The following is a 13,015-nucleotide window of genomic DNA, read 5'->3' as shown; positions in this document are numbered from 1 at the left end:
GGATTTAATTTGTCTTCACCAGATACTATAAACCATGAAGAGGGTTGTACAAGGCACTGCAATGGGAGAGATTTTGCAATACAAGTAAGATATTAATGATGCAGAAGTTTTTTTTAGGCCTCGTTCACACGTTTTTTGTTGCATTTTCAACGCAACCGAAGACAAAATGTGTTTGCAAATAAGTTTTATAATCCTAATCAGCTGACAGCACTTGTCTTCTCCACCTTTGAAAAACGCATTAAAAGTTGGTACTGTTGTGAAAAAGGAAAACTGCTTCCCAGCAAAGCTCAAATGTTAAAACCCATTACAAAATGCAACACAATTAGAAGTTTTTGTGCTTTTCACGATCGCAAAAACAAAAGCAAAAAAGCTACCTAGAGATAGAAGGGCCAAAAAAAAACCATGCATCTACCACCAGGATGAAGGATTGTAAACCAAGCACATTGACATACTGGTGTGTGCCCCCTCTGGCAGGACCCCCTCTTCATTCAACTCCTTGGGGCGCGTTCATACGTTGCGTTTTGACCTGCGTTTTCATTGCGTTTGAAACGCATACACAACAAGCTGAGGAGAGGTGATTTGCCTAATTACATCGCTGCTAACATTTCCGTTTACAAAACGCACTGTAAACGCGTTGTTAACGCATGCGTTAACGCGTTGTTAACGCATGCGTTAACATCGCGTTTATAAACGGTAATGTAATTACGCAAATTACCTCTCATCAGCTGTTGTATATGTGTTTCAAACGCAATGAAAACGCGACCAAAACGCAACGTGTGAACGCGCCCTTAGGGTGGCGTTTTGAGCCTGTTTCTTGGCCGTTTAGGTCCATTTTCCAATTATCTTCAGCAGCTCCTCCCTTTCATACTGTGCCCCCAGCAGCTCCTCTTCATACTGTGCCCTCCCACCAGCACCACTGCATACTGTGCCCCCCAGCAGCACCACTGCATACTGTGCCCCCCAGCAGCACCACTGCATACTGTGCCCCCCCAGCAGCTCCTCTTCATACTATGCCCCCAGCAGCTCCTCTTCATACTGTGCCCCAGCAGCTCCTCTCCATACTGTGCCCCCTGCAGCTCCTCTTCATACTATGCCCCCAGCAGCTCCTCTTCATACTGTGCCCCAGCAGCTCCTCTTCATACTATGCCCCCAGCAGCTCCTCTTCATACTGTGCCCCAGCAGCGGCTCCTCTCCATACTGTGCCCCCAGCAGCTCCTCTTCATACTATGCCCCCAGCAGCTCCTCTTCATACTGTGCCCCCAGCAGCTCCTCTTCATACTGTGCTCCCAGCAGCTCCTCTTCATACTGTGCCCCAGCAGCGGCACTTCATACTCTGACCCCCAGCGGCTCCTCTGCATACTGTGCCCCCCAGCAGCGCCTCGTCATACTGTGCCCCAGCAGTGCCGCTTCAAACTCTGACCCCCAGCAGCTCCCCTTCATGCTGTGCCCCCAGCAGCTCCTCTTCATACTGTGCCCCTCCAGCAGCTCCTCTTCATACTGTGCCCCCAGCAGTTCCCCTTCATACTGTTCCCCTCCAGCAGCTCCTCTTCATACTGTGCCCCCAGCATCTCCCCTTCATACTGTGCCCCCCAGCGGCTCCTCTCCATACTGTGCCCCCTGCAGCTCCTCTTCATACTGTGCCCCCTGCAGCTCCCCTTCATACTGTGCCCCCCAGCGGCTCCTCTCCATACTGTGCCCCCAGCAGCTCCTCTTCATACTGTGCCCCAAGCAGCTCCTCTTCATACTGTGCGCCCCAGCAGCTCCTCTTCATACTGTGCCCCCAGCAGCTCCTCTTCATACTGTGCCCCCAGCAGCTCCCCTTCATACTGTGCCCCTCCAGTAGCTCCTCTTCATACTGTGCCCCCCAGCAGCTCCTCTTCATACTGTGCCCCCAGCAGCTCCTCTTCATACTGTGCCCCCAGCAGCTCCCCTTCATACGGTGCCCCCAGCAGCTCCTCTTCATACTGTGCCCCCCAGCAGCTCCTCTTCATACTGTGCCCCCCAGCAGCTTCCCTTCATACTGTGCCCCCCAGCAGCTCCCCTTCATACTGTGCTCCCCAGCAGCTCCTCTTCATACTGTGCCCCCTGCAGCTTCCCTTCATACTGTGCCCCCCAGCAGCTCCCCTTCATACTGTGCTCCCCAGCAGCTCCCCTTCATACTGTTCCCCCAGAAGCTCCCCTTCATACGGTGCCCCCAGCAGCTCCTCTTCATACTGTGCCCCCAGCAGCTCCTCTTCATACTGTGCCCCCCAGCAGCTCCTCTTCATACTGTGCCCCCAGCAGCTCCCCTTCATACTGTGCTCCCCAGCAGCTCCCCTTCATACTGTGCCCCCCTGCAGCTCCTCTTCATAGTGTGCCCCCAGCAGCTCCTTTTCATACTGGGCCCTCCCAGCAGCTCCTCTTCATACTGTGCCCCCCTGCAGCTCCTTTTCATACTGGGCCCTCCCAGCAGCTCCCCTTCATACTGTGCCCTCCCAGCAGCTCCCCTTCATACGGTGCCCCCAGCAGCTCCTCTTCATAGTGAGTCCCCCAGCAGCTCCTCTTCATACTGTGCCCCCAGCAGCTCCCCCAGCAGCTCCCCTTCATACTGTACGCCCCAGCACCTCCCCTTCATACTGTCCCCCCTGCAGCTCCCCTTCATACTGTGCGCCCCCGCAGGTCCTCTTCATACTTTTCCCCCCAGCAGCTCCTCTCCATACTGTGCCCCCTGCAGCTCCTCTTCATACTGTGCGCCCCAGCAGCTCCTCTTCATACTGTGCCCCCCAGCAGCTCCTCTTCATACTGTGCCCCCCAGCAGCTCCTCTTCATACTGTGCCCCCAGCAGCTCCTCTTCATACTGTGCCCCCATCAGCTCCTTTTCATTCTGTGCCCCCAGCAGCTCCCCTTCATACTGTGCCCCCAGCAGCTCCTCTTCATACTGTGCCCCCAGCAGCTCCTCTTCATACTGTGCCCCCATCAGCTCCTTTTCATTCTGTGCCCCCAGCAGCTCCCCTTCATACTGTGCCCCCAGCAGCTCCCCTTCATACTGTGCGCCCCAGCAGCTCCCCTTCATACTGTGCCCCCCAGCAGCTCCTCTTCATACTGTTCTCCCAGCAGCTCCATTTCTTACTGTGCCTCCAGGAGCTCAGACCATTTCATTGCATTTACATAATATTAACATTATGTTTACATTATTTTTACATTTTGTTTACATTGCGGTGCCATTGTGTATCTTGTGTATATACAGATTTGTAGTTTTCTTAAATGATCTGTAGGTGGCGATGTTGTAGTATTTATTTATTTATTTTTTTATTTTATTTTTTTACAGTCCTGTGGCAATTGTCCATCCACCAACCGTTACATGTCGCTTTCACTCTCCATTTAGCCCCATGACAGGTAATACATACAGTACCAACCTTACATTTGTAAAAATGTAAAATCTGGAGAACCCTTGGAGGTCGGAGTGGGAATTATGAAGAGTGTTTACTTACCCCACTCGGGCTCCTGGTTTCTGCATAGCTCAGGTTCCTCTAGTTTTTGAGTCTGCATTTGGCTGTAGGTCCTGGGGGGGTCATGGGAGGCACATGGGACCTGAGCACAACAAAGGAAGTGAAATCCCCTTGAAAACATAAGTGTCGAGGCTCCTGACCACCCAAATCTTTTGTCAGGGCACTGAAAATAGGAAGCAGTAGCAGAAGAGGGGTAAGTAGGTATTATTATTTTTTCCCGGCTCCCCTGGGATTTTCCAGATTCCTGATCAACTCCTTTGGGGTATTATACACATGATGTTTACATTGCGATGGAACAGCTAAGGAGAGAAGATTTGCTTAATTACATTGTGTCAACATTTGCATCTACAAAATGCTGAGATAACACAATGGGGGGAATTCATTATTGCACCTGCACCAAATCTCTGGCTGGTTTATGCCCCCCCCCCAAAAAAAAAAAACCCTGTCTAAAACGCTTTACAACACATTTATCATGGCCTTTAGATCATTTTTCCTGCAGAGGGGCGTGGTCTCAGAGAAATGGGGTGTGGTTGGACAGGTTGGCCAGATTCCCCGCCCACACTGTCCATGCACAGTGATCGGCAGCTGTCTCTATATTAATGGGTGTGTGGGTGGAGTAATCTGGACTCTCCCTGTCAATCACTGTGTGTGGGCGGAGTAATCTGGACTCTCACTGTCAGTCACTATGTGTGGGCGGAGTAATCAGGACTCTCCCTGTCAGTCACTGTGAGTGGGCGGAGTAATCAGGCCTCTCCCTGTCAATCACTGTGTGTGGGCGGAGTAATCAGGACTCTCACTGCCAATCACTGTGTGTGGGTGGAGTAATCAGGACTCTCCCTGTCAGTCACTGTGTGTGGGCGTAGTTATCAGAACTCTCCTTATCAATCACTGTGTGTGGGCGGAGTAATCAGGACTCTCCCTGTCAATCACTGTGTGTGGGCGGAATAATCAGGACTCTCCCTGTCAATCACTGTGTGTGGGCAGAGTAATCAGGACTCTCCCTGTCAATCACTGTGTGTGGGAGGGGTAATCAGGACTTTCACTATGTCACTTTTGAGTCCTGATTTTCTTTTCCATTTGCTCAGAAATCCATCTCCATAGACATTTCCACATGACAGGGTTTGGCACTTGTGCTCCGTCCTTTAGTACAGGGCCCCATTTTTATGTATAAAGAATTCACTTGGATGCCTGATCCACATCAGGCTCCTTTTGAAGGGGTGTAACTAAATAGTGCTGGATATTATGCCAATCTATAGAAGCAGTATTTCCAGGAGGAATAACAGAGGAACACTTAAGAAATTCTGCCCCTGAATTCTAAATTCTAGAGCAGCACATGTACAGCACTTACCAGACACATCGGACCAAAGCTGAAGAATCAGAAGAACAAGCATCTGCTCAGTGTATGAATGCAGGCGGTGACCTCAGTCAGTGACAGAAGGTGTCACAGAGGTCATCACTAGGATTTCCTGTAGACTCAGCTACCGGCAGTCAATGAATCCCCGGCCCGGGCTGTGATAATGGGAAGTTCAGTTATTGTACGGGTCACAGTAATTGCTGCGGATGTGTCCCCTAGTCTGTGAGTTCTGGGTAATCATCTCTGTATAAGACCATGTTCACACAGCAGAATGTTACATATTATATATATATATATATATACATTTTTTTCCTTATCCTCTGAATAAATGTCTGATGGGGAAACAGTACAACTACTGGGACCCCTCAGCACTTTGTAGAATGGGGTCTTCCCTACTGAAGGGAAGTTTTAGATTTGGTTCGGTAAATCCCAGGTGAAGCAAGTTTGTTGGCCCAAGTTTGCAGTACTGCCATCAGTGGCTGGGGATCCATTCAATGATACTTAAGACCCAGATCTATTATCCTGCATCAGATATGGATGAATGTGGTGCTGTATTTGGTTCTGGCCCTGTATCTATGTAGAAAACTTGGTTCTGGTCCTGTTTCTACGTAGTAATCTTGGTTCTGGTAATGTATCTATGTAGTAATCTTGGTTCTGGTAATGTATCTATGTAGTAATCTTGGTTCTGGTAATGTATCTATGTAGTAATCTTGGTTCTGGTGCTATAACTTTGTAGTAAGCCTTGTTCTGTTAGTTTATCTTTGTAGTAAGCTTGGTTCTGTTACTGTATCGATTTAGTAAATTTGGTTCTGGTGCTCTAGTTATGTAGTAAGTGTGGTTCTGGTGCTGTATCTATGTAATAAGCCTTGTTCTGGTTAAATATTTGTAGCAAGCCTTGTTCAATTACCGTATCTATTTAGTTAGTTTGGTTCTGGAGCTGTAGCTATGTAATAAGCCTTGTTCTGGTTAAATCTTTGTAGCAAGCCTTGTTCAATTACCGTATCTATTTAGTTAGTTTGGTTCTGGAGCTGTAGCTATGTAGTAAGCCTGGTTTTGTTGCCGTATGTTGTAAGTTTGGTTCTGGTGCTCTAGCTAGGTGGTAAGTTTCATTCTGGTTCTGTATCTATGTAGTAAGCCTTGTTCTGTTACTGTATCTATTTAGGAAGTTTGGTTCTGTTGCCGTATCTATGTAGTAAGTCTGGTTCTGGTGCTGTAGCTATAAAATAATCTTGGTTCTGGTCCTGTATTTTTGTAGTAAGATTGCTTTTGATACCGTAATATGTTTATTTATGTAATAGGCTCTAAGTAACAAGTTTTGTTAAATTACTGTATTTATGTCCTAAACTTCAGAGCATCTAAAAACTCTAGACCGTTGGGGGGGGTACAATCTTTTTACAGCTCAGGGCTCAGAATAGTCTTAAACTTATGTTTGTGATGTAGTGTATTATAGGCTACGAAACTTATGTGCGCGGCTGGAGGCCCACAAAATTTGCCAGTCAGGAGCCCCAAAATTCTTAGTGGTGGCCCTACTTGTAGTTAAAGGGCATCTACCACCAGGATGAAAGATTGTAAACCAAGCACACTGATATGGTGTTGTGTGTCCTCTCTTCCAGGATCCACTCTTCTTTTAAGCTTCCTTTTAAGAAAAAAAGCGCTTTAAAAATTATGCAAATTAATATGAGGGGCTCCAGGCTCATTAACACCTATGGAGCCCGGAGCCCATCAGGCTCATTTGCATAATTTTAAAAGCCTTTTTTTTTTTTTAAACCAAGGCATAAGAAGCTAAAAGAAGAGCAGATCCTGCCAGAGGGGGCACACTCCAGTATGTCAGTGTGCTGGGTTTACAAACCTTCATCCTGGTGGTAAATGTCATCTGTCCTGGCAGCCATCCTAAAATTGCAAAGAGCTGTCATTTTATCTGATCCTCTTATATAGTAATAATTCCTTTATTTGCCAGTTTTCTCGTGAAAAAGATGATAAATCCCGCGTAGATTAGTGATCCTGCCCTCAACATGTCTCTATTTTTGCAACATTTAGCAAATTTGACACAAGTTGACACTGAGACAATTTTGAAACATTTTGAAGACAGATAATAAGGGACAGAACTGCAGGGAAGAGGCCTCCTCCCCCCATCAGGGGCAGTTACTGGAATTTCAACCTTTGAATAGCTAATAGCCGTGGAGTAGGGGGCAGGGACAGGAACAAGGACAGGGCTGGGGGGGTGCGAAGGAGCCACAGCCAAAACTTTGTCTGGTATCAGCCTCGGCCGCTTCAAGACGCTGCACAATTTTATAACAATGCAAAAGGGTGAAATCTGCAAATTCAGTGATAAAAAAACACAATATACCGTAAGCTCAACATTCATGGAAAATACAGGGTTTTTTTGGCATTTCAGTCTTACGGGAGCCCTGAAGAACACATTTTTTAATGTTTTTTTGTGTATATTTTTATATTTGTGTAATATTCATTTATTTGCTTATTATGTGTTTGTATTAAGGATATAATATAAAACATACATATAGTTATAAACAAGGCAATGCACACATGTGCCCTAGAAATGCACATTGGGGGGAGGAGCTAATTTGGAACGCAGATACATTAAAGGTGATGGCACACGTGGCGTTTTGTACCCACTTTTGGTCTGTTTTTAAGCAGTCCATTAAGGCCGCGGTCACACGTACCGCTAGGCGTCCGTTCATAACGCGACGCTAGTGCACAGGGGGAGGTTCTCGGCCCGAATGCACATGCGTTTCCAGAGAAACGCATGCGATTGATAAGCCGAACGCATGCGTTTTTTTAAAACATCTGTTTTTAACCAGTTTTCCCAATTATCTTAATTAAAACTGATCAAAAACGCATAGATTTTTTGACGGACTGCTTAAAAAAAGGAACCAAAAACGGGTTCAAAACGCCACGTGTGACCGCAGCCTATAGGTGATGTCCGACGTGCCGTCTGTCTGCGTTTGCGTTTACAAACGCAGACAAGACGGCACGTCTGACATCACCCACAGACTGCGGCCGCCGGTGTTTTGCATTAAATTAACACAAAACACCAGCGGCTCGTTCCCGATCGCAGGCGTTACCATAGAAAAGCCGATGCGATCGGGCCGCGGCCCGCCTCGGTGGGCGCGGCTTTGTCTGCGTTTTCAAATGCAGACAAAGCGGTGCGTGTGGCACCAGCCTTAGGGTGAAGACACACATGGCGTTTTTGGGCCGTTTTTGGGCCGTTTTTACTAAGTGCGTTTTCAGATCGTTAAAAACGCATGCGTTAAAAAACGCATCCGTTTTTTAAAAACGCATGCGTTTTTTGAAAACGCATGCGTTTTTGTCCGTTTTTCATTGCGCAATGAAAAACGGACAAAAACGCATGCGTTTTCAAAAAACGCATGCGTTTTTAAAAAACGGATGCGTTTTTTAACGCATGCGTTTTTAACGATCTGAAAACGCACTTAGTAAAAACGGCCCAAAAACGGCCCAAAAACGCCATGTGTGTCTTCACCCTCAGACCTCAGACCGCGTTCACACGTTGCGTTTTGGCCTGCATTTTCCATTGCGTTTGAAACGCATTACAAATGCTGAGGAGAGGTGATTTGCCTAATTACATTACTGTTAACATATGTTAATGCTATGTTAACACAAGTGTTAACAAATTCATATATTAACCCATCTTTAACTGATGTGTTAACATCGCGTTTACAATCACTTTACCTTTTGTAAACACAAATGTTAACAGTAATGTAATTAGGCAAATCACCTCTCCTCAGCTGTTGTAATGCATTTTAAAAAGCAATGAAAACACAACCAAAGTGCAACACGTGAACGCGCCCGCAGTGTAATCTCAGCATGTGATCAAGACTGAATGCCTTTTGAATGCGTCAAAAACGCATCAAAAAAGCACAACGCATCTTGTGAACGCGCCCTCAATCTTTTGTTTATTGTTTTTTTTAAGGGCGCTGTCCCACGTTGCGTTTGCAAACGCAGACGCAGACAAAACCGCGCCCACCGGGGCGGTCCGCGGTCCGATCGCATCGGTGTTTCTATGGAAACGCCTGCGCGGCTCGTTCCCGATCGCAGGCGTTTCCATAGAAACGCTGATGCGATCAGATTGCGGACCGCCTCGGTGGGCGCGGTTTTGTCTGCGTCTGCGTTTGCAAACGCAACGTGGGACAGCGCCCTAAATGCTTTTATGGTGCCTTCACATGGTGCGTTTTGGTTGCGTTTTCATTGCGTTTTTAATGACAACAGCTGAGGAGAGGTCATTTGCCTAATTACATTACTGTTAACATTTGCGTTTACAAAACGCAATGTAAACGCGGTGTTAACGCACGCTTTTGTCAACGCAAATGTTAACAGTAATGTAATTAGGCAAATCACCTCTCCTCAGCTGTTGAAATGCGTTTCAAAACGCAAACAAAACGCAACGTGTGGCCGCACCCTTAGGGCGCGTTCACACGTTCCGCTATCGTCACGTTCATAACGCGACGCTAGCGCACAGTGGGCGTGGCTCGGGCCGATCGCATATGCGTTTCCCGGGAAACGCATGCGATTGATAACCCGATCGCATGCGTTTCTCTGGAAACGCATATGCGATCGCCCCAAACTCCGCCGCCTGTGCGCTAGCGTCGCGTTATGAACACGGCGCTAGAGGAACGTGTGAACGCGCCCTTAGGGTGAAGACACACATGGCGTTTTTGGGCCGTTTTTGGGCCGTTTTTACTAAGTGCGTTTTCAGATCGTTAAAAACGCATGCGTTAAAAAACGCATCCGGTTTTTAAAAACGCATGCGTTTTTTGAAAACGCATGCGGTTTTGTCCGTTTTTCATTGCGCAATTTCGGAAAAACGGACAAAAACGCATGCGTTTTCAAAAACGCATGCGTTTTTAAAAAACGGATGCGTTTTTTAACGCATGCGTTTTTAACGATCTGAAAACGCACTTAGTAAAAACGGCCCAAAAACGGCCCAAAAACGCCATGTGTGTCTTCACCCTAAGTGCTTTTTCAGATCGTAAAAAACGCATGCGTTAAAAAACGCATGCGTTTTTTAAAAACGCATGCGTTTTTGTCCGGTTTTCATTGCGCAATTTCGGAAAAACGGACAAAAACGCACGCGTTTTCAAAAAACGCATGCGTTTTTAAAAAACGGATGCGTTTTTTTAACGCATGCGTTTTTAACGATCTGAAAACGCAATTAGTAAAAACGGCCTAAAAACGCCATGTGTGTCTTCACCCTTAGGCTGGTGCCACACGTAGCACTTTGCGCTTTTTCTATGGGAACACCTGCGATCGGGAACGAGCCGCCGGTGTTTTGCGTTAATTTAACCACACACGGCGATTTGAAACCGTTTTTGGTCCGTTTTTAAGCAATCCGTTAAAAAAACGCATGTGTTTTTTGAAAATGCTACAGTTTTTGACAGGTTTTCTGAATTTGCGCAATTAAAAACGGACAAAAACGGCTGTGTTTCCAAAAACGCATGCTTTTTAAAAAATGGATGCGTTTTTTAACGCACTGCTTAAAAACGGACCAAAAAAACAGATTCAAAACGCCATGTGTGGCAACACCCTTATTTCGAAAATGGCCTGAAACACGTGCCAGTGGTGACACATTCCCTGCATACTTATGACATGAGATTTTACGGTTTTATCTCCTGTCAGATCCCATCAGAAGACGCGGCATATGACCATCACACCCAAGATCTGCAAGAGTCAGTTGTCCGTAGAAACCTCCAGGCGAGAATCACATGTGCGGTTTTTTTTTTTAATTAAAACAATTTTTTTTAGCCTAAGCCACAACTGGATCCCTCAGGAATAAAACATAGAAGTCAAACCTTAAGTTATTAGTTCTTCTTAATCTACTTCAGGCTTTCAGTGCCAAAACAAAAAACTGTCTGAAAAAACCTGCAGGTGTGATCGCAGCCCTATAGTTTGTTTTTCGCAGCGCGGATCTGTATGTGAAACTTGTCTGTGCTGTGATTTTTCTTGTACCTTCCCAGTTACCGTAGAGGAACTCCCAGCTCTCCTCCCCCCACAGCTGGTCGCCTCCAAACCCTAGTCAGGGAGGAGGGTCAGCCTGCGCCCTCACAATGTGGCTCTCTGTGGCTTTCATGAACTCTCCAGTGTGCACAGGGCTCCACACATGTGATCCTAACACCAAGTGAAGCTTTGCAGGATTTCTCCCAGGCTGAAGGCTCAGCAAACCCGTACGAGCACAATAGAAGAAGCTCATGTGCAAGTAGCCTGTGCAACCTGTTACCCTGACACAGCGGGCAATGCCACCCTAGCCAACCGGTCCGGTGACCCGAGCCAGAAAAACCTCTCTCTGAATAAGATCTTGTCTACACTGGAAAAACTTTCACATCTGTCTCACAAGAGAGCGAGATCAAGCGGTCTCAAAGTTCAAGCCTTCAGAGCTGACCTCACACTTCTGTTCATATGCTAATCGCTCAGCTGCATTGAGATTGGACAAGCTGGAGAGCCACACCAGTGTCCTGCAGCCGCTAGACGTCTATTCACACTTGGTCGGTGCTGGAGAAGGTGCAGATCGCTCCAGGTTGCAGGTCAGTATGAGGAGAGGAATGGGACGGATCCGCCGCCGCTGTCGTCTTATCTGGAATTTGCTAAATTGCAAACAAATGTATTTCAATGTTGTTCCGTTTTGTCAGATGGAGCAGATGATTTACAGAGCGGCGTGTCCGGATGTAAACAGTGGGCGTCACGCCGGCCCCAGACTCAATGGGAGGTCACATGATGCATCCGATTCTTTCACGGATTTTACAATCTTGTGTCTATGTTACGGATTTTCTGTGGTCGAAAGCTGAGGCTGATCTTGGGTCCTGTAGAATTTTGAGGCTAACCCTAATATTTTTCAGACGTAGCAAATTTTGGAATGGAAACGTTTCCAATTTGGGGAAACGCACTTGGTACACCCAGTGTATTCATGTGAACATATTCTTGGGGGCCCCTTAGAATTACAGCAGAGTTAGCCCAGTTTAGAGAGAGGGATTTGAACAAGTCCCTTCCACTTGCTGCGTAACAAACCCCCTTGCACCGCAGCATGTAATAATAATAATAATACAAAATCTTTATATGGTGCCTTCATATTCCGCAGCGCTGTACAGATCATAAGGGACATGAACAGATTAAAACTATGACCTTACAGAGTAATAACAAAAAAGTTGGGTTTGCAGCTTTAACTCGTAGCCCAAAGCGTTCACCTTCACTAGTTTTTAGGTTTTTAATGTCATTTTTATGGAATACACCATAAAGTTAAACGATCAGACGGAGAAAGATCACAGTATCGGCAAATTGTAATATCCGGCACAAACAGAATTTTATGTTTACTGTTTGTTGGGGGTGGGAATGGGGGAGGGGGAGTTGAGCACCAGGACTATGAAACAATTTTGGGTTGGTAGGTTATCCATGCTTCATCTTCCTTTTGTTTTGTTTGTTTTTTTTAATCAAAAAGTTAGAAAAAGTGTGTGTTTTAAAGGTTGTTTATTTTTTAAAATTCTGCTCTTGGTTTTGACTTTAGAAACTGCACACAAAAGGATGTGTGAACACAGCCGGGGGAAGGGATGGGGTAGAGACCATACAAAGCAGAGGATCTACTTTCAGACATTCCTCCCAAAGAATCGCACCCCACCCCCGCGGCTTGTAGTCCTTGTATTAGGACATTGTAGCTTTGAGGGCCACTTCCCATCTGTCTTCAGTGTTTCCGTTTAAAATGCGGATCACTAACGAATCCGGTTTATTCCCTCAGACACCTGCAATAGTGTCCTTTTAGTATCCATTTCTGCATCTTCCGTTAATAATAATTCTTTATTTATATAGCGCACACAGATTACGCAGCGCTGCACAAAGCATTTCAAATCAGTCCCTGTCCCCATGGGGCTCACAATCTAAACAACCTACGTTGTTTTGGAGTGTGGGAGGAAACCGGAGTACCCGGAGGAAACCCACGCAAAACACGGAGAGAACATACAAACTCTTTGCAGATGTTGACCTGGGATTCGAACCCAGGACTCCAGTGCTGCAAGGCAGAAGTGCTACTCACTCCGCCACCGTGCCGCCCATATAGATAATCTGTTTAAATGAGCCGACAATAGAAATAAAAAAAACACTAAAGATGGAAACTTACTGAGACCAACGGAAAGCAATGCATCAATTTTTTGATCTA

General features: G+C 46.4%; 1 protein-coding gene across 3 annotated transcripts in view; it reads left to right on the top strand.

Moving 5' to 3' along the window:
* DEPTOR (DEP domain containing MTOR interacting protein) overlaps positions 1–13,015 on the top strand; it is a 67,472-nt gene that overhangs the window by 293 nt on the left and 54,164 nt on the right. Inside the window, exons 1-2 of one of the 3 annotated variants that reach the window (XM_072151259.1) lie at positions 20–84; positions 3,308–3,375. The exons of 1 other annotated variant lie outside the window; for it this stretch is intronic. In XM_072151259.1, coding sequence (XP_072007360.1) covers positions 35–84; positions 3,308–3,375 — 118 coding nt within the window. In that variant the 5' untranslated portion in view covers positions 20–34. Of the gene's footprint in view, positions 1–19; positions 85–3,307; positions 3,376–10,845; positions 11,397–13,015 lie in introns of those variants that run through there. One more of the 3 variants, XM_072151261.1, reaches the window with a different exon arrangement.

The sequence above is a fragment of the Engystomops pustulosus genome, chromosome 5, assembly GCF_040894005.1.
Source record: "Engystomops pustulosus chromosome 5, aEngPut4.maternal, whole genome shotgun sequence".
In the NCBI taxonomy this organism is placed as follows: domain Eukaryota; kingdom Metazoa; phylum Chordata; class Amphibia; order Anura; family Leptodactylidae; genus Engystomops; species Engystomops pustulosus.
Note: the sequence above shows the minus strand (reverse complement) of the source record. Positions and strands in the feature narration are given on the sequence as shown.